A 26,249-nucleotide genomic window follows, 5' to 3' on the forward strand; every position below is an offset into this window, starting at 1 on the left:
TTATTTGCATCTTCTCTCTTTTTTTCTTTGTTAGTCTAGCTACAGGTTTGTCAATTTTATTGATCTCGAAGAACCAACTTTTGGTAGGTTATTGATTTTCTCTTATTGTTTTTGTTCTCAATTTCATTTATTTCTGCTCTAACCCTTATTATTTATTTCTTTCCTTCTGCTTGCTCTGTGGTTGATTTGCTATTCTTTTTCTAGTTTCTCTAGTTGCTTAGTTAAATCTTTGAGTTTAGCTCTTCTTTTTTAATACAGACATTTAAGGCTATAAATTTTCCTCTCACACCTGCTTTCATTATATTCCATAAGTTATGATAATTTGTGTTTTTGTTTTCATTTGTCTCAATTTTTGTACTGATTTTGCTTGCAATTTCTTCTTTGACCCATTGGTTATTTAGGAGTGTGTTGTTCAGCCTCCACATATTTGCGAGTTTATATTTTTCCTGTCTATTTTTGATTTCCAGTTTCATTCTATTATGATCTGAGAAGGTGCTTTGTATAATCTCAATCTTTTATATTTTTTAAGAGCTACACTGTGGCCTAACATGTGGTCTATCTTGGAGATAGATTCATGGGCACTTGAGAAGAATGTATAACCAGCTGAGTTTAGATTGAGCATTTATTAGGTCTAATTTGTTTATCATACTGTTTAAGTTCTCTGTTTTCTTGCAGATCATCAGTCTAGGTGTTATAGCTAATGATGCAAGTGGTGTGTTGAACTCTCCAGCAATTATTGTAGAGATGTCTATTTCTCCTTTCAGTTTTGCCAGAGTTTGTCTCATATATTTTGGGGCATCCTGGTTAGGTGCATAGATATTTATGACTGTTATATCTTCCTGCTGGATTGTCCCTCTTATTAATATATAATAGCCTTCTGTATCTACTATAACTTTTTTGCATTTAAAGTCTGTTTCATCTGTTATTAGCATAGCTACCCCTGCTCTTTTTTGGTTCCTATTTACATGGATTATCTTTTTCCCAACCTTTTACTTTCCGCCAGTTTGTATCCATGGGTCTAAGGTGAATTTCTTGTAAGCAGCATATTAATGGCTCGTGCTTTTATATCTTTCTGTCAGCCTGTATCTTTTGATGGGGGAATTTAATCCATTCACATTCAATGAGATTACTGTAAATGCATTCTTTACCTCACCTTTTTATTCTTTGGTTTTCTTATGTCATGTTATATTTTTGTCTGTCTTTTTACTCTTTTGGTTATCCTTTCTCTATTCTTTCTTCTGTACTCTCCTCCAGGCCTCTCTCTCCTGCCTTTTTTATTTCAGGCTCAAAGGCTTCTTTTAATATTTCCTGCAAAGGTAGATTCTTTTTTGCACGCTCTCTTAGTTTCTCTTTATTTGTGAATATTGTACACTCATCTTCATATCTGAAGGACTGTTTTGCTGGATAAAGACATCTCAGCTGGCAGTTTTTCTCTTTTGATAGTCTAATTGTATCATACCACTGTCTTCTTACCTCCATGGTTTCTGAAGAGAAATCCACACTTAGTCTTACTGGTCATCCGTTGTATGTGATGGTTTGCTTTTCCCTTGCTGCTCTGAGAATTTTCTCTTTTTCTGTGGCATTTAACATTCTGAGTAGTCTGTGTCTTAGAGTAGGTCTATTTGGATTTTTTTCTGATTGGGGTATGGTGCACTTCTTGGACATGTAAGTGCATTTCTTTTGTGAGTCTTGGGGAAATTTTCAGCTATTATTTCCTCAAATAGTCTTTCTGCCCCTTTTCTCTTCACTTCTTCTGGAATGCCCATATTGCATTTTGTGCTACCATTCAACTCTTTGAGCCTCTGCTCAATTTTTTCTCTCTCTGTTTTTTTCTCAATTCTAGCTGTTCTGTCTTCAGTATCACTTATTCATTCTTCTGTAATTTCAAGTCTGCTCTTGTGTGCTTCTAATGTGTTTTTCATCTCACCTATTGTGTCTTTCATTCCCATGAGCTCTGTTACTTTTCTGTTCAGTATTTCAAATTCTTCTTTGTGCTCGCTCAATGTTTTCTTTTTCTTTTTTTTTAAAATATTTATTTATTATTATTATTTTTTAATTACATTAAAAAAAATATATGAGGTCCCATTCAACCCCACCGCCCCCGCCCCCCACTCCCCCCACAGCAACACTCTCTCCCATCATCGTGATACATCCATTGCACCTGGTAAGTTCATCTCTGAGCATCACTGCACCCCACAGTCAATGGTCCACATCATAGCCCAGACTCTCTCACGTTCCATCCAGTGGGCCCTGGGGGGATCTACAGTGTCCCGTAATTGTCCGTGAAGCACTATCCAGGACAACTCCACGTCCCGAAAACGCCTCCACATCTCATCTCTTCCTCCCGTTCCCCACACCCAGCAGCCCCCATGGCTACCGTTCCCACACCCATTTCACATTTCCTCTGTGGACATTGGATTGGTTGTGTCCATTGCACACCTATGTCAAGTGAGGGCTTAGATTCCACATGGGTACTGGATGCACTCTTCCCGCTTCTAGTTGTAGACACTCTAGGCTCCATGTTGTGGTGGTTGACCTTCTTCAACTCCATGTTAGCTGAGTGGAGTAAGTCCAATAAGTCAAAGTGTAGGAGCTGAAGTCTGTTGAGGCTCTGGGCTTGGGTGTCATATTATCAGTCCAGAGATTCAAATCCCCTACATATATCTTAAACTCAGCACCAACTACAATTCCAATAAAGTAGCATGCAAGTCTTGTGAAAAGAGATCCCCTCTGAGACCATTTCCATCACGCAGAAACACCAGCTCCAAAGAAGGGCCATCTGTCATGGCAGTGAACCCCTTCTGCCATGACCATAGAACCCGTGGGTCTCTTTATCCCTCAAAAGAACCAATACCTGGGGTTGTATCTACCTTATCTGTCTCTTAGACTCTGTTCAGTTGTACATAGGGGTATTCGTTCTGACAACCTCCAGACTCTTTTTTAGAGACTCACAGCCTTATAATCTCATTTCTCCTTTCCATTTCCCCCTTACATTAGGTCAAACCGCTTCCCGAAGTCATGTTATTATATGTAGACAGGTATATTCTGCTGTTCCGCATTGAATCTTTAATTCAAGGTCATTTTCTAGTTGCTTCTTCAGCTGGTATGTGGTAGTGATCCCTCGGTGCCAGGGAGGCTCATCCCCGGGTGTCGTGTCCCACGCTGGGGGGAATGCATCACATCTACACGCTGAGTTTGGCTGTGAGAGTGGCCACATTTGAGTAACATGAAGGCTGTCAGGAGGAAACCCCCAGGCACAATGCTACTCTAGGCCTTGTTCTTATTGCAGGTGCATAGGCTCAAAAGTGTAGCCATTAGTATCAAGAGCCCACTGTTGGGTCCTCCTTCCTTCCTGGTTCTTGCCGTTGCACCTGGAGGATTGCCGCTGCTCTCCCAGGGCCCACAACAGTGACCCCCCGGCCAGGAGCCCAGTACCCCCCCAGCTGTTGTTTTTAATTGTTTCCACTATGAGTATATATAGACATTACCATATACCCTGGGCATATGCCCTGTATAACTCCCTGTCAACCATATATATCCTGTCAATAACATCCCATATCAGTATTCCTCCACTGCCATTGTTGAACCACTCTGTGATCCAAAACTTCCCGTAAAGTGAATCCCAACATAATGTCAGCTTCAGAAGAGTCTTAGATCACCAAAATTCATATATACAATATACAGTATTTCCCCAGATCCACCATAAAACCTTTTCCCTTCCACAGCAATAATCTTTTAACTTATTCATATCATATTTCCTGAAACTGATGTACAGATTCCGAAACTATAGTTTTCAAACAAGGTAACATTTGTGCTTACTATGTGGTCCATACTTTAGGTTGTACAGTTTTCTAAATTTTTTAGTTATCCTATGTTTTGTCTTATGGTTTTCATTATTAGTCTGTCGTCCCCTATATGTTTTTGGTGTAATATTAGCTGTTTTATATTCATCCTCGTGTACTCTCACATAACTCCTCTTTTGCCCCCTTATTTACCTTTGTTCTATCCATTGCACGTCCATTTTCCCCTCCCCTTAGGGCCCACAACGCCTGCCAATCTAATGCCCTGGGAGCCGTCCTTTCTCACGAGAGATACAGTTCTCTCTATTCGACGGCATTAGTCTTCCCCAGGATATGGGTCCACCCCACCCAATGGGAGAACCCACCTTGGCAAAATGAGCCTTCAGCTATTCCCTCTGGAGTCCATCCCGCATCAGACCATACCCCCTGAGCGTCCTAACCAGGTGACCCTCCTATTTATACTTTGATACGTTTTACTCAACATTTAGTTCTCAATGAACTTCTGGCACTCTCCCATGTTTGTATGTTGCCCCTCCCTCCCACCTATTTCTTGGACCATATTACCCCTCTTCCCATCCCCAGCCCCCCTCAAACCCAGAAAACCCCACCCGAAGGTAACCCCTTGCCCCCATTTTGTCCCTTCTTTGTGCTCATACTTACCCCGAGCTCATCACAGATTCCACCCCTACAGACATTAACTCACATCCTTCCTCCACCCCCCGATTTCCAGTAAGCCACTTTTCCAGACTCTAGCTCTCTGAGGCAGTTAGCTTATTTCATATCATTGAGGTTATATAGTATTTGTCCTTCAATGCCTGGGTTGCTTCACTTAACATAAGATTCTCAAGGTTCATCCATGTTATCACGTGCGATTGTAGTGTATTGGTTCTTACAGCTGAGTAGTATTCCATTGTGTGTATATACCACATTTTATTGATCCACTCATCTGTTGATGGGCTTTTGGATTGATTCCAACTTTTGGCGATGGTGAACAATGCTGCTATGAACATTGGTGTACATACATCGGTTTGTGTCCTTGTTTTCAGATCTGATGGGTATATACCCAGCAGTGGTATTGCTGGGTCATATGGCAATTCTATGGATAATTTTTTGAGAAACTGCCAAACTGTCCTCCAGAATGGTTGGACCCTTCTGCATTCCCACCAGCAATGGATGAGTGTTCCCCTTTCTTCACATCCTCTCCAGCATTTGTATTCTACTGTTTTTTTCATGGCTGCCAATCTTATGGGAGTAAGATGGTATCTCATTGTAGTTTTGATTTGCATTTCCCTGATAGCTAGGGATTTGGAGCATTTTTTCATGTGCTTTTTAGCCATTTGTATTTCTTCTTTGGAGAAGTGTCTGTTTAAATATTTTTCCCATTTTTTAAATGGGTTGTTTATCTTTTTGTTTTCGAGATATATGAGTTCTTTATATATGCAAGTTATAAGTCTCTTATCAGATATATGGTTGCCAAATATTTTCTCCCATTGTGTGGGTTCCCTTTTTACTTTCTTGACAAACTCCTTTGAGGTGCAGAAGGCTTTAATTTTGAGGTAGTCCCATTTATCTATTTGTTCTTTTGCTGCTCGTGCTTTTGGTGTGATATTCATGAAGCCATTTCCTATTACAAGGTCCTGTAGATGTTTCCCTACACTGCTTTCTAAGGTCTTTATAGTCTTGGCTCTTATATTTAGGTCTTTGATCCATCTAGAGTTGATCTTTGTATAAGGTGTGAGATGGTAATCCTCTTTCATTCTTCTACATATGGCTATCCAGTTCTCCAGGCACCATTTGTTGAATAGGCCATTCTCTCCCAGTTGAGAGGGTTTGGTGGCTTTATCGAATATTATATGGCTATATACATGAGGTTCTATATCTGAACTTTCAATTTGATTCCATTGGTCTGTGTGTCTCTCCTTATGCCAGTACCATGCTGTTTTCACTACTGTAGCTTTGTAGTATGTTTTGAAGTCAGGAAGTGTGATTCCTCCTATTTCGTTTTTCTTTTTCAATATGTCTTTGGCTATTCGGGGCCTCTTTTTATTCCAAATAAATTTCATAGTTAGTTTTTCTAGTTCCTTAAAGAAGGCTGTGTTGATTTTTATTGGGATTGCATTGAATGTGTAGATCAGTTTTGGTAGGATAGACATCTTAATAATATTCAGTCTTCCTATCCATGAACAGGGAATATTCTTCCATTTATTTAGGTCTTCTTTGATTTCCTTGAACAATCTTGTATAGTTCTTGATGTATAAGTTTTTTACCTCTTTAGTTAAATTTATTCCTAAGTATTTGATTTTTTTATTTACTATTGTGAATGGTATTTGTTTCTTGATTTCCTCCTGATCTTGCTCATTATTGGTTTATAGAAATGCTACTGATTTTTGCGCATTGATCTTATAACCTGCGACTTTGCTAAACTCATTTATGAGTTCTAGGAGCTTTGTTGAAGATTTCTCAGGGTTTTCTATATATAGGATCATGTCATCTGCAAATAATGAAATTTTGACTTCTTCCTTTCCAATTCGAATGCCTTTTATATCTGGTTCTTGTCTCAGTGCTCGAGCCAGTACTTCCAAGACAATGTTAAATAGGAGCGGAGACAATGGGCATCCTTGTCTTGTTCCTGATTTTAGAGGGAAGGATTTCAGGACTTCGCCATTGTAAACAATGTTGGCTTTAGGTTTTTCATATATACTCTTTATCATGTTCAAAAAGTTTCCTTGTATTCCGATCTTTTGGAGTGTTTTTATCAGGAAGGGGTGCTGTATTTTGTCAAATGCCTTTTCTGCATCTATAGATATAATCATGTGGTTTTTTTCTCTCAATCTGTTTATATGGTGTATTACGTTGATTGATTTTCTTATGTTGAACCATCCTTGCATACCTGGAATAAATCCCACTTGGTCATGGTGTATAATTCGTTTAATGTGTTGTTGAATACGATTAGCAAGTATTTTGTTAAGTATTTTTGCGTCTAGGTTCATTAGAGAAATTGGTCTGTAATTTTCCTTTCTTGTGGTGTCTTTGTTTGGCTTTGGTACTAGGGTAATGTTGGCATCATAGAAGGAATTCGGCAGTGTTCCTTCTGTTTCGATTTTTTGGAATAGTTTCAACAGGATTGGTGTTAGTTCTTTCCGGAATGTTTTGTAGAATTCACCTGTGAAGCCGTCTGGCCCTGGGCTCTTCTTAGTTGGGAGATTTTTAATGACTGATTCTATCTCTTTGCTTGTGATTGGTTTGTTAAGATCATCAATTTCTTCTTTCGTCAGTATGGGCTGCTTATGTATTTCTAGGAATTTGTCCATTTCCTCTAAATTGTCATTTTTGTTGGAATATAGTTTTTCAAAGTATCCTCTTATGATAGTCTTTATTTCTGTGGGGTCAGTGGTGATATCACCTTTCTCATTTCTTATTTTGTGTATTTGCATCTTTTCTCTTTTTTTCTTTGTTAGTCTCGCTAAAGGTTTGTCAATTTTGTTGATCTTCTCAAAAAACCAGCTCTTGGTCTTGTTTATTTTTTCAAGTGCTTTCTTATTTTCTATTTCATTTAGTTCTGCTCTTATCTTTGTTATTTCCTTCCTTCTTCTTCCTGTTGGGTTACTTTGTTGTTGTTTTTCTAATTCCTTCAAATGTGCAGTTAATTCTTCAATTTCTGCTCTTTCTTCTTTTTTGATATATGAATTTATGGCTATAAATTTCCCTCTCAGTACCGCTTTTGCTGCATCCCATAAATTTTGGTATGTTGTGTTATCATTATCATTTGTTTCAAGGTAGTCATTGATTTCTTTTGAGAGTTCCTCTTTGACCCACTGTTTTTCTAAGAGTGTGCTGTTTAATTTCCAAATTGTCGTGTGAAGTCTGGGTCTCTGTCCCTTGCAAATTTCCAGCTTGACTCCACTGTGGTCAGAGATATTGTTTTGTATGATTTCGATCTTTCTGAATTCATTAAGCCTTTCTTTGTGGCCTAGCATATGGTCAATCTTGGAGAATGTTCCATGTGCGCTTGAGAAAAATGTATATCCTGCTGTGTTTGGGTGTAATGATCTATATATGTCTATTAGATCCAGCTCTTCTTATATACTGTTCAAATGTTTTGTTTCTTTAGTGATTCTCTTTTGATATGTTCTGTCCAGAGTTGATAGTGGTGTATTAAAATCCCCCACTATAATTGTAGATGCATCTATTCTTTCACTTAGGTTTTCCAGCGTTTGCCTCACATATTTAGAGGCGCCCTTGTTAGGAGCATAAATATTTATGATTGTTTGATCTTCTTGACAAATTGTCCCTTTCACTAAAATATAGTATCCTTCTTTGTCTCTCACAATTGTTTCGCATTTAAAGTCTATTTTGTCTGATATTAATATAGCTACTCCTGCCTTTTTTTGGTTGTTGTTTGCTTGTATGATTGTTTTCCAGCCATTCACTTTCAACCTCCATGAGTCTCTGGGTCTAAGATGTGTCTCTTGTAGGCAGCATATAGATGGGTCGTATTTCCTTATCCAGTGTCCCAGTCTGAATCTTTTGATAGGTGAGTTTAATCCGTTGACATTCAGTGTTATTACGTTTAGAGAGTTATTTATAGTAGCCATATTTTGGTTGGATTTGTGTTTGTTATATTTTGTATTATTTTATTTTCCCCTTCTATTTTTGTCTTTCTTGTTGCTTTTACACTCTCCTCCATCTCTGACTGTCCTGTTTTTTCCTTTCTTCCTGCAGAATTCCCTTAAGAATTTCTTGAAGGGGAGGTTTCTTGTTGATATACTCTTTCAGTTTCTGTTTATCTGTGAATATTTTGAACTCTCCATCATTTTTGAATGCTAGTTTAGCTGGATAGAGTATTCTTGGTTGGAGATTTTTTTCCTTTAGTACCTTGACTATATCATACCACTGCCTTCTTGCCTCCATCGTTTCAGATGAGAAATCAGCACTTAATCTTATGGAGTTTCCCTTGTATGTGATGGTTTTCTTTTCTCTTGCTGCTTTTAGAATTTTTTCTTTGTCTTGAGCATTGGATAATTTGACAAGTATATGTCTTGGGGTGGGCCTGTTGGGGTTTATGACCAGTGGAGTGCGCTGTGCTTCTTGGATATGTACATCTGTCTCTTTCAGTAGATTTGGGAAGTTTTCATTCATTATTTCCTGCAACACTCCTTCTGACCCCTTTCCCTTCTCTTCTCCTTCTGGAATGCCTATAATACGTATGTTTGAGCGTTTTGCGTTATCATTCAGGTCCCTAAGTCCTATCTGGATTTTTTCTACCTTTTTATTGACCACTTCTACTATCTGTTTGATTTCCAATGCACTGTCTTCCACATCACTAATTCTCTGCCCTGCCTCTTCTAGTCTGCTGGTATTTGCTGCAAGTGTATTTTTGATTTCTTGAATTGTGGTGTTCATTTCCATCATATCTGTTATTTTTTTGCGCATGTCTGCAATTTCCCCTTCAAGTGTTGTCTTCACGCTGTTAACCTCTTTCATTACTTCATCAAATTTGTCGGTGATAAATGTTCTGAGATCTTTCATTGCTTGTGCGAAGTCCTGCCCCCCTTCCTGATTTTCAGTTTGTTGATTGGATTCAGCCATGTTTTCCTGATTACTGGTTTGGTTTGTAGATTTTTGTTGCTGTCTTGTCAGCATTTTTTCTTGATGGGTTTAATCAGTTCCTTAGCTTCTTTGTCTAGTCTTGGAGATTAATTAGCTGTTGTTTTTGCGTAAGTGTTATATCTTCTCTTTGTCACTTTGTTCTTCTTATTCCAATTTCTTATTGCTAGTTAAGCTCACTTTAAAGGAAAGTATTAGTGCTGGGGAAAGTCAATTGTGTAAGGAAGGAAAAAGTGTGAAGTAGTATTGGTGATATATGTTTACAAAGCAACAATATGAGTTCTGGGAGGACGGAGGTTAGATCATGTAAATTGTGTAGAGTTATAGTAGTAGGAAAGTACCTATAATGAGGTAGACGACTGAATATGGGAGGAATGTGGTACGTACTAAGAGGCTATTGTTTTCGTGAGAGAGGGAAAGAGAAAAGAAAGGTAATAGTTTCAGGGACGAATACCAGATGGAAAACTAAACAAAGGTATTAGAAATTAAGAGTTAGACACTTTGTGGATCAAAGAAAGGGTGATGGAATATAGGAGAGATAGCAGATGGTGAAGGATATCAAGTTGTAGGGGAAAGGGGATAGTGTAGATAGGCTAAATCTATTCACAGAGAAATGAGGCAGTGGAGGGTGAGGAGACCCAGCAAATGTGAGGTATTTCCTGTAGGACCTATTGTATTGTTAAGGTAAACTAGTATAAGAAGAATATTGGGGACAAGAAAGAGAGGATTGAAAAAAAAAAAAACAACAAGAACAACAACAACAACAAAAAAAAAAAATTAAAAAAAAAAAAACAAAGAACAGAAACCCCGCCGCCAGGCTCGGCTGGGCTCAGCTGGGCTCCGGTCCCCCGCCCGCAGCCCGCCGCGGCTCGGTTGAGCTCGGCTTTCCTGCCCGGCGCGGCGTGGCTGGGCTCGGCCCCCCCGCCCGCTGCGGCTCAGCCGGGCTCGGCCGGACTCGGCTTCCCCGCCCACCGCCCGCCGCCGCGGCGCAGCGCGGCTCGGCTCTCCCGCCCGCCACCCGCCGTGGTGTTAGCTGCCTCGGCTCCGCCTACCCAAGGAGGGAGTCCTCTACACGTAGCTGGGATCTCCGTGTATATTTCACAGATGGATCCTCTCTGTTACCTTCCCTCCAAATCGATGTCCAGACACCTCCGGACCAGGAAAAATCCCGAAACAGCCGGTCCCAAAGAGTCTCCGACGCCTCCCAGCCGATTCCCCCCAGGAGCTAGTAACCGGGAAGTTCACTCAGCCGCCATCTTGCCTCCCCCTCCTGAAAAGTCCCAAATTATATCTTATAGACCAGTCCTTTCCGTTACCTTCCCACCAAATCGATGTCCAGACACTTCCTGCCCTAAAAAAATCCTGAAAAAGCCTGGTCCCGGAGAACCTCCAGCGGTGCCCAGCTGCCTCTTCCCAGGAGAGACGGCAAGGCAAGCTCACTCAGCCCCCATCTTGCCGGAAGTGGTCAATGTTTTCTTGATGTCATTGATCTCTTTAATCATATTGTCTTTCAATTCCTTATTTTGATTTTGGGAATTTGTGCGCATCTCACTGATTAGTTCTCTCAAATTCTGCATCTCTTCTGGGACTTTGATATATTCCTTTTCTTGGGCCATATCTTCTGTATTCTTAGTATGGCTTGTAATTTTTTGCTGATGTCTAGGCATCTGATTAGGATGTAGTTTACTCAGATGCTCAATTTCTTTCACTTTTGTAGGGATTTAGTAGTGGGAGCTGTGTGTTACCACTGCTTTTTGATTCTTGGCTTGACCTGGATTGCTAGGATTGTCCCTGCTAGTTGCTCAAAACAGAGCGCTGGGCTCAGTAATTGGTTGTAAACTGGCTTCCTAGGGCCTTGGGGAGGGAAGATCCAAAGGCCAGAAAAAAGCCTCTCTTACTTATTTTTAATGTTCTCATGTGCACTTCCTTGGTCTGCCAGAAGATGGTGGTCTTTGACAGCTCTCAGTGCAGTGCCTGGTCTGAGTATATTTGTTGCAATCCTCGGATCAATGCGACAGAGCTTCTTGCCTGGAGGCTAAGAGCCTTGTAATTCAAACTTTCTCAGGGACAGTTTTCCAGCCTTCTACAGCAGCCCATTCCCTTGTCCCTTTCTCCTCTGGGCAGTGTCCATCCTTTGCCCTAGAATATCTTTTTCCAGGCTGTTTCAGCCTATCCGCTAGCTATTTTTCTGGAGGAAAAGAGAGTCCCTTGTCTTTCTAGTCCACCATCTTCCCAGAAGTTGAAATGCCCATTTCTAATTACTAAAGTTGAACAGAATTAGAAGACGATGGATCATTAGCTTGAGGACAAAAAAAAAAGTACGGAATGGAGGAGGTTGAGTGTGTTTTGCAGTAAACTCTTGGGCCTTAGAAGTTGATTCTGGGTTTGTTAGCAGGGGCTGGCCATGGCCAGAACCGAGGCTAGCATTGGAAGCCTCTTACTAGCTCTAGGCACTGGAAAATTTTTTCAGAAGCGTACATTCAGCACTGCTGACTGGTTAAGTAAAGGGAACCTGTCTTAGTTTCCCAGCTGCTGAAACAAATACCGTGAAGTGAGTTGGCTTAAACAGAGGGAAGTAATTGGCTCATAGTTTTGATGCGATGAGACATCCAAATGTGAGGCATCAGCAAGTGATGCTCTCTTCGCGAAGACCATGGTGCTCTGGGGCTGGATGCCAGGACCCTTGGTCCTTGGCTTTTCTGTCACATGGCGATGCACATGGTTATGTGTTTGTTTTTCTATTCCTGGATACTGCTGGCTTTGAATTCTTCTGTGGCTTTTTAATTTCTTGTCCAATTTCCTTTCCTTATAAGGACTTCAGCCATATCAGATCAATGCCCAACGTCAGTTTGGGCACACCTTAATTAATTACATCTTCAAAGACCCTGTTTACAAATGAGTCCACACTCACAGCTCCAGGGGTTGGAACCTAAACATGCCTTCAGTGGGAGACATGATTCAATCTCCAACAGCATCTGAAGCTTTTCCTGTTTCAGGGTCCAAGTTTAGCAGATGAGGTGGACCCAAGAACATAAATTAACAAGTCTGCTTTGTAAACACAATAAGATTTTGAACACTGGGTGGAAAATTAGACAGAAAACTTAAGTGCTCCTTCAGCTGCATATTATCTTCACTGAAGCAAGGAGCATCTCCAAGTATTTTATGTAACTTGGAGGAAAGGAACACAAAAAATTCTAAGGAAAAAAGAGATAAACAGAAATTAATACTACTGATAATATTAGTACTTACATTAACTGATGTTAATAACTAATATTAATTAGCATGAGCATGATACATTATGTATTGATATACTTTATTATAGCATAAATGTTAACACTGATATTAATACTAATTAATATTTAATAATACTATTAATTTTAATCAATATAATTTGCATTTATTCTAACTTAAGATGCATAAAATGTCTTTGATATTCTTTTTTTATGGTTTGCCTTGTGTAGTGAACATAAACCCATGACAGTTTCAGAGCTTTACTCCTGATTTCAGTCCCCTACAGATTTTAGGTCTTCATCTGCAAATTCTACCACCACAGAATGTTAAGGAACATGCCCCTTGAAGCTGTGGATATCACTTTAATTGCAGGAAAAAGTACTTGAAAAACTAAATGCATAAAATACATGAACATGTCTGTCCATTCATCATCACTGGAAACTTTCAGGCAAGACAGGCTAGCCGACTTGTAATTAAATAATGCCTAAGACAATTCATGAGTAGGATTCTTTCCCCTTCAAGAAAATACTGGCTTTGTTTTCCTCTTACACTTTCCAGCTATTATCCTTTCCTCTTTCACAGCCTTTCTTGGTCTTTTTATCTCCCTGGTCAATATCATAGGTTTGTCAGCGCTTGTTTAGCCCCACCTTCTAAGAAAGTTCTTTATACTTGCCACAAACTCTCCCACACAATGAACACGTATCTGAGGTACCAAAAATTACCTCAGTCAAGAAAGAAAGGGAAGCAGATTTGGCTCAACCGATAGAGCGTCCGCCTACCACATGGGAGAGCCAGGGTTCAAACCCAGGGCCTCCTGACCCATGTGGAGCTGGCCCATGCGCAGCGCTGATGCACGCAAGGAGTGCCCTGCCACTCAGGGGTGTCCCCCACGTAGGGGAGCCCCACACGCAAGGAGTGCACCCCACAAGGAGAGCCGCCCAGTGTGAAAAAAGTGCAGCCTGCCCAGGAGTGGCGCCACACACGTGGAGAGCTGACGCAGCAAGATGACGCAACAGAAAAAAGAGACAGATTCCCGGTGCCACTGACAAGAATACAAGCAGACACAGAAGAACACACAGCGAATGGACACAGAGAAAGCAGACAATGGGGAGAGGAAGGGGAAAGAAATAAATAAAAAATGAATAAAATAAATCTAAAAAAAAGAAAGAAAGGGTACTTTTCTGCTGAGCTGTATGTAGTAGTTCCTTCCCAGCTTTCTTTTTCTTAGAAAAATCAAAGCTTCCAGCTTTCAGTGGGATTAATTTTTTGTGGCTGCTATTTTTTGCTTTATTAGTATTTAACCTTCAGACATACTTTTCCAGTTTCTAAAAATACCCACCTAGGGAAATGTGGACTCTCAAGGCCAGGTTGATGGCTTAGGGTGTTCTCAGAATTGAAGTACTCAGAGAAGGTTCGGAGGGCCCAGAAGCAGCCTGTGGCTAGTTCTGCAGGGGTTGTTTAGGCAGACAGGGGTGGAATCCTCAGTGGTTTGAGAGTCCCTTCACTGCAGCTCCTCTTCCAGGGGTGTCACCTCTCTGGCCATGTCCTGGCTTCCTCTACCATGAATTTCTCTTGCGTTCTGAAGAAAATAAGCCTTACTTAACCACGACGGTGCTAAAAAGACTCAATAGCAAATATTTTAAAAATAATTTAAAGGAAAGAAATTTCTGCTTAATGGATACATACCCCTTAGTGGTAGAGTTTGTTTTGTTTTGTTTTCACCAGCGTGTATGGGCCTTTGTTACTGAGCACACCTGATGGATTCATTCTTTTTTTGTCCAACAGTAGCATGCAGACCTACTTTTTTTGGTAGGCGTGAACTGTATGGATTCCATGAATAGGTATATAGGTAGAATTACTGATGCTACTCCTGCATAAAGTACTTGTAATGATATTTGAAGCATTTTAATATATGTTCTTGAAAGCTGTGGGTCCTGTAGAAGGAAGGAAAGCGAGAGACTCTTAGAGGCTGTTTCTCTTTCCAGGAAACCTTTGAGAAGGTCAGCTTGAGTAGCAGCAGCAGCGGAGCAGCCAGTCTGAAAAGTGAACTTTCTGAAAGTGCAGACTTGCCGCCCGATGGCTTCCAGGCCCCCTGTGGAAAGGATGAAGACAGAGCCTGTGATGAAATCTTATCAGATGATAACTTCAACCTGGAAAACATCGATAAAGGTAGTCTGGTGAAAAGATATCAGAATGAATTCATTCCTGACTCCTTTCTGTCTCAAGGTTCATTTGCTTTTTATTTCATTTTTAATGTACAGATATATATTCAGAGCTAGATGACGAATTGGACATTTCGGATAACTCCAGCAGCTCCAGTTCAAGCCCTTTGAAAGAGTCTACATTCAGTAAGCGTTCTTTCCCAGTTGGCCTTTCATAGCAGTCCAGCAGACAGTAGTTTGGGAATCAGAGTTAAATCAAGGAAATGTCACTATATATACAGCCCAGTGGTTTGTTTCTCAGGTGCAGTGCTAATTAAGAAAGGTGTGTCTGTCATTCTGACAGAAGCCAAAGAACAAAGGACATTGTGGCTTTCCATGGCCTCAGCTGTGAAATGAGTTGTTGCATTATTTCTACCAGCAAATGTGGAGTCTAACTGGGGAATTTAAATAACTAATTTGAAAACAGCCTAACTAACCACAGGAATAATGGAAGTGACCATTTATGAGTTTGATTAGAGGTTTAAGGAGGCCAGAGAAGAAATTAGTTTTGGTGCAGGCTGGTTTTTGTGTAATTTTATCTGTATAATGCAAAGGGATGTATTATATTTAAGTCTTACAAATAAAAATTAATGATTAAAAAACATGAAAAAATATAACATACAAATTCAGTCTATACGTCAATCCTAGCCCTTTATTTAAAACAGTAAAGAAAATAGTCACACTGGGGTATAGGAAAGAAAAGAAAAAGATATGTTTAGATAAAATGTAAATATTATAAGGAATGCATAGTATGAGATACACTCAACAAATCTGAAACTGAAAGGAAAGAGAAGTTAAAATAGAAAATGAAAATAACTTTTTTAAAAGAGCAAATTGATGGAATATTAAAAAGGGTAGATAGAAATACTTTAAAATAAATTAAGTATAAATAATTCCTTCTCCCCAATGATTAAATTATGAAAACCTCATAAAAGAAGGTTTAAAATACTCTTTCTAAGGATCAAAGTAACCCTGAAGATTTAGCTACTTTTTTTTTTGTCCCATTCCAAACTTAATCAGTCCATCAAAACGTGACTAGATGTTCCAGATTTTTCTGGCACAGCCCCAGTTTCTAATGCTCTATTCTATTTTCCCTGTAAATTATTTCCTGCCAGATAAAGTGTCTTGGTTTGTCCTTGGGAAAACATGACTATTATATAGGAAAAACATTCATGCACATGAACATACACAGCAAATTCCAGAAGACGTTCATTAGACTATTTTGTATTTCCCTGGTAACAGAATTGGGTGGGGATCGGTGGGGAAGGAGAAGCTGGTCCCTTAAATTTGCATGCACTGACTTGCAGCTGTCTTGGCAAGGGCTCTGGGATGATTATGACGTAGGTATTTTAGTATGCTTTGATAGCTATTAATAACTGAGCTCCTTTGTTTAGCACCTTTTCTTTGGGAAAAACCCTTAAACAAAGCTGTCAAATAAATAGCAATTTGTAATATTACATTTCAGCTGATGTTTTCATATACCAAGACAGTCTTTCTAGTATATAAATTTGCTCAGATAACAAAAGCACACTATTGTTTGGTTTGTTTTGGGAAAAAAAAAAAAAGATTTGCAGAGGAAAATTGTAGTTATTTATTTTTATTTTCTTGTTTTAGGCATTCTAAAGAGAAGTTTTAGTGCTTCAGGGGGAGAAAGACAATCCCAAACAAGGTATGTACAAATCGAGCTCCTAGAAATATTTGTAGCCTTTGCAGATGTAGTTATTGGTAACTAATTTAAAAACTGTAGCGTGATGTTACTGTGGGCACATGTGAACAGGCTATTAGAGCCCACCCTCCCAGAATCAATTACAGCTTACCAAGTGCGTATGGGAAAGGGTACTAAGCATGGACCTGGATTTTAGTCTAGCTTTGCTTCTTTCTACTTTGGGGCCTTCGGCAAGTCGTTAGCAATTGTGCCCCACGAGTTCCTCTGGGACCCCGGCTCCTTCCACCAATGCTCCTTCACAATCGAGGGTTGGTCTTCTCTCCATTGAGCCTCACCAGGTCACATCCACATCCCAGCATCAGGAGGCAGAAAGGGGGAATGGAAGGCACACTCCTTCCTTTTAAGGGCATGACCCAGATGTTTTGCTCGTCACTCTACTCACTTAACCCTTGGCCAGAACTTAGTCACATGACCACACCTGGCTACATGGGAAGATGGAATATGTTTGGGGGATTCTATCTAAAAGGAATGAGAAATTGTTATTTTCAGGCAAGTAGCAGTTCCTGCAGCACTTGTCCCTGCGAGTGAGGAATGAAAAGAAGCTACAGATTTGGCCTTTTGGAAGTCCTTAGTGACTCTGGTGAGAACAGTGTCAGTGACATTTGGCAGGGGCTGATGGGAGAAGAAGCCTGCTTGTGGTGGTCTTAGAAATCATGGAGTTGAATTTGAGGAGCAAGTAAAGACAAAGCATGAAAATGAGGAGTGAGTCAACAGTAGCTGGCAGGGAATGTCTGAAGGCAAAAGTCCTTCTAGAATTCAGGGCAACTTCAGGATGTTTGGACCTGAGAGATCATTGTTGGTTTATAGTCCCAAAGGAACCTGGAGCTAGAGGAGTGGGCCTGGGGAAGATGAAGGGATAGCCTTTTCTCTGAGTCTGGGGAAAGGGAGATGAAGATAAAATTAAGCTATTATGTCAGTTAGGGCTTGTTGGATGCAAGCAAAAGAATCTGACTCTTGACACAAGCAAAGAGGGATTTCTTAAAAGGCTTCGGGTGGCTCACATCATTAAGAACCCAAAACATCAACCCTAGGAAAGGATAGGAGCCAGGGCAGCCCCTGAGGTCTGGGGACTAGGCACTAAGGGCCGACTTGAAGAGGCAGTGATGCTGGGTGAATGAGCTCCCATCCTGTTTTTCCCATCATTGTGCTATCTTTCTTGGGACTCAAAGTCCTAGGAGATAGAGTAAGATTGACATGGTTGGATTAGGGCCCCTCTTAGCTGCTGTGTGGAGAGCTTAGCTCCTTGATGGACAGTCCCTGCAAGCTGACAAGGTGCCCCCTGCAGAGGGGAACAGCAACAGAGGCTGGTCAGCCTAAAGGAACCACTGTTCACACCTGGGTTTTAGGGTACTGGGAAGAGCATGATTTAAATGAATATAGGAATAAAGAACCTGTCCAGCAAAATCCTGAGAGGATCAATGGGATGGGTGAAGAAAATTTCATGTAGACAAATTATTTTTGGTTTAGAAAAGATAGAACATCACTGATAACTTTATCTTCTTAAAGTGAGGGTCAGGGAGGCATTGGGTAGAGCCTTTTATTTTTTTAAGATTTATTTATTTATTCCCCACCCCCTTGTTTGCTCTTGCTGTCTGCTCTCTATGTCTGTTGGTTGTGTGCTTAACTTCTTTTTAGGAGACACTGGGAACCAAACCCGGGACCTCCCACATGGGAGGGAGGTGCCCAATGGCTTGAGCCACCTCTGCTCTCTGGATGGAACCTTTTAGCTCCCTCTTTTCCTTTGTTGTTGGTAGCAAAACCCAAGGAAACCCTAGTGGAGTGCATTATCTACCAGACAGTCATCAGGGAGAACCTTTGAGACCCCATGATGTTCTTTAGTGAGCCACACTGCAGGGAATCCTTGGTCAAGAGGAGGGGGAGGAGAACCAACATGGGCAATGGCAGTGACTGGTGCTGGTCCCCGCCATTCCCCACCTTCTGAATTCCCATGACGGCTTCCCACCTAACACACCACCTCTGCCTCCACTTTCTGTAGACAAGGAAGGAAGCCACAAGTAGGAGCCTGGACTGGGGAGCTCTAGCTCCAGCAAGTGAGAGGGCAGGGTGGCAGCTTTCTGCCTTGCTGTGGAGTTGGTTTCTGAGAGGGTGGGGTGGCAGCTTTCTGCCTTCCTGTGGAGTGGCGTTCTGGATGCTTGGGCCCATGGAGTGGCTGTGTCTTCTTCATCTCCGGCTTCCTAACTTCGACTTTAACCACATCATGAGTTCAGTAGACTTTTCTGAACTGGTCTGGAAATATGTCTACTCCCTGGAAAAGTACTTCCATAGAAAAATGTCCCTTGTGTTCTTCCCCCAAATAATTAACAAGTGCACTTTGGAATAGAACTATTTTCCTTTTAAGGTTTCTAATTGTCTATATTTTTAAGAACATCATCAGAAGACTTTTTCTATTACTGGATGTTTTATTCATTGATATAAAGTTGCTTAAATATATATAAAAGGTACGAAAGTATTATTCAGTACATAATTTCATAAATATAAGGAAAGGTACAAAGTAAGTATTCAGTATATAATTTCATAAATTATGACTCTGGGTGTACACCTCAATTTAAGAGAATTGTATATTAAAAGAAAAATTTCCAATGAGACGAACTTAGGAATCTTAGCTATAATTACAAATAATTCTTCTCTTTTTCCTAAAGGATTCTTGGAAAATTGTTTCATTGAGCGAGAATTTGTTTATGCTTAACTCTTTAAAAATAAAAGAAACATGTACTATTTATTTTAGAGCTTGAAATGCTTTTTAAAAACTAGTCACTAAATAAACATTTTTTTTTTAATTGGGAAAATTAGAATAGCAGAAAGGGGAAATTCAATCTGAAGCTCATTGAAACAGGGATATTACAGAGCAAACTTTGGCTTTTTGTTAGCAACTAAGTCAACAGCTGGAAAACGGCTGAGTTTCATGCTCTGGAAGGTGGGTCCAAGGGAGAATAGGACCTGACCTAAAATAACATTTGCGAAGCTGTGCCGTGTATGTGGTACGCTGTGACAGACCGTCAGGAAACACAGGCTGGTTTGAAACAAGCTCCTTTCTCTCAAGGAACTCACACTGTACTTGGAAGACAAGGACATAGACTTAAGAAGAAAATAAAAGAGACAAGACAATCTACGATTCATGCCAAATAAAAGGAGGGAAAACTAATAACTTTTTGACTTCCTTCCAGGTAATCCCCAGGGCTTCCATGAATTAAAAGCAGACAACTCTAAAATGTATTTATAATCCTTTAAAAGACATTAAAGAAAACTGAAGTTATTTGCAATCTAATTTGTTTTGGATTTTTCCTAGGTCTTTTGGTTTATTAATGTAAATGTGAACACATTCTGCAAAATATTTAGAAGGTACAGGGGAAGTTAGAATATAAAAGAAGATAGCAAAGCTATATTAGAGAATAAAAGTAAATTGAAAACTGTAGAGTTTTGTTTTTGGTTTTGTTTTGCTACTCTATTTCTGAAATGGTATAACAATTATAGTGAGACCCTGGGCAGCTCTCCCCTAGGGGACCCTTCCTGGCTTTTAAAACAAGAGAGTTGATTCCAATGAGAAAGAGCCATAGGAAAGCAGACACCTGGTCTGGGCACAGCTCCCAGAGCTAAGATTTATGCTTGACCCTGGAGAAATAGTACAGAGAGAAGAAAGCCTAAGAATACATTTTCAACTTTACTCACCCCAGGTATCAAAGCCAGATTTATGATGGTTGCCTCCTGAAGAACCAAGTACCTAATAACTTGGGATAGACTTTCTTGGATAAGTAGACTTGCTGGGCAAATGAGTAAATGGGTAGAAAATGAATAAATTAAACTAGGAAGGGCAGCTAGCTCCTGCCTCCTCAGGGAAGTATTAAAGTCTCAAGGCTGGAGAAAGAAAACCTATGTTAAAACTGGAAGACGAATTTCAGTTTTCATCAAATGCTGTCATCAGATGATGAAACAGTTCTTTCAGGAATATAGTTAATAGCAAGGACAAGAGGAAACCAATCTCCAACTCGAAAAATCCATGTGCCTTCTGTGAACTATTTAGCAGAAGTCACATGAAGCCAGCCAGTGCTTCCTTTGGGCTCCTTCTCCCCCAGACTCCACCACCTCCCATCTCAGCTCTTCATCCTCAAGTCATCAAAAGTGCTGGAAGACAGTGAAGAGAGCCCCATTTCACTGTCTCTAGAAATGGAGTAATCCACAGAGGCAGAGATGGGCATCTCTTTAGCAGAAGTCCAAAGTTTTTTCCAAAACTCATGGGCATCCCCTTATCTCCAGACACCAAAACTTCCCTGCCGTTATGCCATATCACAGCCATTCCCAGAGGTCTCCTGGGAAACCTGGAGGTGTCAACATAGCATTTTTATTATCATAGTAGGTCATGGAGAACTTCCAACTGACCAACATTTCCCAGCAATGAACATTCACAGAAGATCACTCACTTAGAGTAGTGTGTTTTTGTTTTTCTTTGTAATTTTTAATTAAAGAAATTGTAAGCTTACAGAAAATTCATGCAGAAAATATAGTTCCCACATTCCCCCACGTTATTAACACATTGTATTAGTGTGATACCTTTGTTGCAATTGTTATAATTGTATTACTAACTATAGTCCATAGGTTATATCAGGGTTCACTGCTTGTTTTATATAGTCCTATGTTTTTTAAACATAATCTTTATTCTAGTAGTATATATAAAATCAAAAATTTCCCCTTCTAACCACATTCAAATATATAACTCAATGGTGTTAATTACATTTACAATATTGTGCTACCATCCCCGTGATCCGTTACCAAAACTTTTCCATCACCCCAAACAGAAATTCAGCAACAAGTATTAACTCTCCATTCCCTACTCCCACCTCAGCTCATGATGACCTGTATTTTAGCTTCGGATTCTATGGTTTGCTTATTCTAATTATTTCACATCAGTAAGATCATACAATATTTGCCCTTTTGTGTCTGGCTTATTTCACACAACATAATAGCTTCAAGATTGATCCACGTTATCTCAAGTATCAGACCTTCATTCCTTTTTATATCTGAATATTCCAGTGCATACATTTACCACATTTTGTTTATCCATTCATCTGTTGTTGTGCACTTGGATTATTTCCACGTTATAGTCATTGTGAATAATGCCTCTATGAGCATTGCTGGGCAAATATCTATTCAAGCCGCTGCTTTCAATTCTTTTGCATATAAACCTAGTAGTGGGATTTCCAGCTCATATGGCAGTACTATATCTTAAATTTCTGAGGAACCACCAAACTGTTTTCCACAGTGGCTGTACCATTTTACATTCTCACCAAAATGAATGAGTATTCCTGTTTCTCCATACCCTTTCCAATTATTGTTTTCCATATTTTTAAGAGTAGCCATTCTAATAGGTGTAAAATTGTATCTCTTTGTAATTTTGATTTGCATTTCCCTAATAGCTAATGATATTGAGCATTTTTTTCATGTGCTTTTTGGCATTTTGTATATCTTCTTTGGAGAAATGTCTATTCAAGTCCTTTAGTTGTTGAGTTGCAGGATTTCTTTATATATTCTGAATATTAAAACCTTATCATGCTCACTTTGGCAGCATATATACTAAAATTGAAATGTTACAGAGAAGAATAGCATGGACTCTGTGTATGGATGACATGCAAATTTGTGAAGCATTTCATATTAAAAACAAAACACCTTATCAATTATGTGGTTTCCCCACCCACTATGTAGGTTGCCATTTTACTTTCATCATGAAGATCTTTCGTGCATAAAAGTTTTTTCTTTTGATGAGGTCCCATTTATCTATTTTTTCTTTTGTTGCTTGTGCTTTGGGTGTAAAGTCTAAGAAACCATTGCTTAGTACAAGGTCCTGAAGATATTTCTGACATTTTCTTCTAGGAGTTTAATAGTTCCGTTTTGAGTTTATTTTTGTATACGGTGCGAGATAGGGGTTCACTTTCTTTCTTTTGTAAATGGAAATCCAGTTTTCCCTGCACAATTTGTTAATGAAACTATTCTTTCCCAACTGAGTGGTGTTTTCCCTCTTGTCAAAAATCAGTTGGCCATAATGTGTGGGTTGATTTCTCAGTTTGATTCCATTGGTCTATATATCTATTGTTGTGCCAGTACTATGCTGTTTTCATTCTGTAGCTCTGTAATAAGTTTTCAGATGGGGAATGTGAATCCTCAAATTTCATTCTTATTTTTCAAGATGTCTTTGGGTTTTCAGGGCCTCTTGCCCTTCTATATAAATTTTATTATTGGCTTTTCTATTTATGCAAGAATGGCTGGAGGAACTTTGATTGGGATTGCATTGACTCTGTAAATTGATTTGGATAGAATTGACATCTTAACATGATTTCATCTTCCGATCCATGAATACAGATTGTCTTCCATTTGTTTAGGGTTTCTTTAATTTGCTTTAGCAGAGTTTTGTAGTTTTCTATCCACAAGTTCTTTAATCCTTGGTTAGAGTTCTTCCTAGATATTTGACTCTTTTAATAAGTATTGCTAAGTAGAATATTTTCCTTCATTTTTTCTTCTGATTTTTCATTACTAGTATACAGAAACACTACTGATTTTTGGGAATTGATCTTATACCTGGCCACTTTGCTGAATTCATTTATTAGTTGTAGGAATTTTGTTGTGGATTTTTCAAGATTTTCTTCTATGTAGGATATTACAAATAGGGATAGCTTTACCTCTTCCTTTCCAATTTGGATGCATTTTATTTCCCTTTCTTGGTGAATTTCCCTGGTTAGACTTTCAGTACAATGTTGAATACCAGTGGAGACAGTGGGCATCTTTGTTTTGTTCTTGATCTTAGAGGGAAAGCTTTCAGTCTTTCACCACTGAGTATTTATTTTTTTAGGAGGTACTAGGGATTGAACCCCAGACCTCATACATGGGAAGCAGGTGCTCAACCTCTGAGCTACAGCCACTGTCTCATCATTGAGTATTATGTTATGGAATTTTCATATATGCTCTTTATTGTGTTGAAATTTCCTTCTATTCCTAGCTTTTAAGTATTCCTTTCTTTGTGATGAAGTGGTGCTGGATTTTGTCAAATACCTTTTCTTCCACAACTGAGATAATCATGTGTTTTTTCCCCTAATTTTATCAGTGTAGAACATTACATTTATTGAGTTTCTTATGTTGAACTACTTTTTCATATCTGTAATAAATTCCTGATCCTGGTGTAAAATTATTTTAATGTGTGGTTGGATTCAGCTTCCTAATATTTTGCTGAGAATTTTTGCATAGGTAATCAAAAGGGATATTGATCTATACTTTACTTTTCTTATGGATTCTTTTTCTGACTTTAGTGTTAGGGTGGTGCTGGCCTGATAGAATGAGTCAGGGAGTGCTTCCTCCTCACAAATTTTTGGGGAAGACTTTGAGTAGGGCTGGTGTTAAGTCTTCTTGGTAGAATTCACCATGTAACCATCTGGTCCTGAGCTTTTTTTTTGTTGGGAGGCTTCTATTATTGATTCAATCTCAGTACTAGTGATTGGTTTGTTTAAATGTTCTATTTTATTCTTGATTCACTATAGGTAGTTTGTGTTTTTAGGGATTTTTTTCATTTCATTTAGGTCATCTAATTTGTTGGTGAACAATTGTTCATAGTATCCTCTTGTAGTCCTTTTAATTTACTTGCTTTTGGTAGTACTTTCTCCCCTTCATATCTGATTTTAGTTATTTATGTCTGTTCTTTTTTTCTTTATCATCTCACTAACAGTTAGCCAATTTTTAAAAATCTTTTCAAATAATCAACTCTGGTTTCATTGACTCAATTATTTTGTTATTTTCTGTTTCATTTATCTCTGCTCTAATTTTATTATTTCCTTCCTTCTCCTCACTGTGGGTTTATTTTGTGCTTCTATTTCTAGATCCTCCAGTTGTGAGGTTAAGTCTTTGATTTGAGTTCTTTCTTTTTTAATGTGAGAATTTAGAGCTATAGTTTTCCCTTTCAGTACCTCCTTTCCTGCATCATATAAATTTTGATATGTTGTGTTATTTCCATTTGCTTCATTCATTGTTGTCAGAGGAGGTTTTATGATTTCAATATTTTTTAATTTATTGAGACTTGTTTTGTGCCCGAATATATGGACTATCTGGAGAATGATCCATGTGCACTGGAAAAGAGTATGTGTCTTCCTGATGTTGTGTGAAGTACTCTATATATGTATATTAGATTTAGTTCATTTATAGTATCATTGAAGTCTTCTCTTTCCTTACTGAGATTCTGTCTAGATTCTCTACCCATTGTTGAGAGTGTTGTATTGAAGTTTCCTACTATTAATCTAGAACTGTCTTTTCTCTCTTCAACTCAGCCAATATTTCCTTCATAGTTTGTGGGGCTCTGCCATTAGGTAAATGTATTTTTTTATAACTGTTATGTCTTCTTATTGAATTGACCCCCTTTTCAGTATGTAGGGACATTTTCTGTTCTTGTACCAATTTTTAAAGTGTATTTTATCTGATATTAGTATGGCTACCACAGCTCTCTTTTGATTACTATGTTTTTTTCATCTTTTCATTTTCAAGCTACTTGTGTCTTTGAACTTAAAGTGAGTGTCTTATAAACAGCATGTAGTTGGATCTTTCTCTTTTATCCATTCTGCTTATCTCTGCCTTTTGACTGTAGAGTTTAATGCATTTACATTTAAAGTAACTACTGATAATTCAGAACTTCAACCATTTTGCTATTTGGTCTTTGTAAGTATTATACCTATTTTGTCCCTCAATTCTTCTGGTAATGTTTACTTCCATGTTTATTTTATTTTTTGGATTGTATCATTTTGAGTGCCTTCTTATTTCTTTTGTATATATTTTTTCATATATTTTCTTTACGGTTACCATGGGACTAAAACTTAATATCCTAAATCCATAAAAATTATGTTTGATTTGATAGCAAGTTAACTTCAATAGCTTATATACATACACTGTCTCTTTATCCCTGTCCCCCTTTTTCTTTTCTTTTTTTGAAACTGCAGAACATTAACACAGTTTATTGAATTATTTTTTTTAGATGAAAAAAAATTTTAATTTAATTCAACTCCCCCTCTGCATTCCCCCTGTTATCTGCTCTTTGTGTCCATTCGCTGTGTGTTCTTCTGTGTCTGCTTGTATTCTCATTAGGCAACTCTAGGAACCAATCCTGGGACCTTCTGGAGTAGAAGAGAGGTGATTACTCTCTTGTACCACCACAGCTCTCTGTTTTGCTACGTCTTATTTTTTCTCCTCTGTGTCTTGCGGCGGCTTGCTCGGTCGGTAGAGGTGGGGTCTGGCTGCGGACGAGGGGTCGGTCCTGCTTGGGACGAGGGGTCGGTCCGGCAGCAGACGAGGGATCGGTCTCACAAGGGGTTGCGCGGTTCAGCTGACGGGGTCGCCCGGCGAAGCCGGCGACGAAGGGGTCGCCCGGAGAAGCAGGCGACGAACTGGAGACAAGGGAGGCCAGGCCCTTGTCGGGGGCTCTCAGGACTGGAGGGCGCACGGCAGAAGAACTACTGCGGAGACAAGGTAAACACGCAAGTCCACTTTATTGAGGGAGAGGCAACAGTTTTATAGGGGCTGGGGAAGGCTGATTGGTCGAAGCCATGCCCTGTTCTGATTGGTTGCCGGTGAAAGGTCAGTGGGCGGTACCGGACGGGGGAGGGGTGGTGGTTAGGGATTGGCTGTCGCTGTTGCTGGGGGAAG

The 26,249-nt window shown here is 39.4% G+C and overlaps 1 protein-coding gene and 1 non-coding gene across 15 annotated transcripts in view; both read left to right on the top strand.

Moving 5' to 3' along the window:
- Window positions 1–26,249, top strand: part of NEK10 (NIMA related kinase 10) — a 269,323-nt gene that overhangs the window by 180,468 nt on the left and 62,606 nt on the right. For 13 of the 14 annotated variants that reach the window (XM_058290740.2, XM_071212866.1, XM_058290735.2 and 10 more), the window contains 3 exons: window positions 14,624–14,807; window positions 14,900–14,986; window positions 16,454–16,508. In XM_058290740.2, the coding sequence (XP_058146723.1) occupies window positions 14,624–14,807; window positions 14,900–14,986; window positions 16,454–16,508 (326 nt within the window). Of the gene's footprint in view, window positions 1–14,623; window positions 14,808–14,899; window positions 14,987–16,453; window positions 16,509–19,626; window positions 19,751–26,249 lie in introns of those variants that run through there. The other variant, XM_071212871.1, reaches the window with a different exon arrangement.
- On the top strand, window positions 22,128–22,234 carry LOC111759446 (U6 spliceosomal RNA). The gene has a single exon (XR_002793427.1). It is a non-coding gene; the product is annotated as a U6 spliceosomal RNA (small nuclear RNA).

Source organism: Dasypus novemcinctus, chromosome 31, assembly GCF_030445035.2.
Source record: "Dasypus novemcinctus isolate mDasNov1 chromosome 31, mDasNov1.1.hap2, whole genome shotgun sequence".
NCBI lineage: Eukaryota > Metazoa > Chordata > Mammalia > Cingulata > Dasypodidae > Dasypus > Dasypus novemcinctus.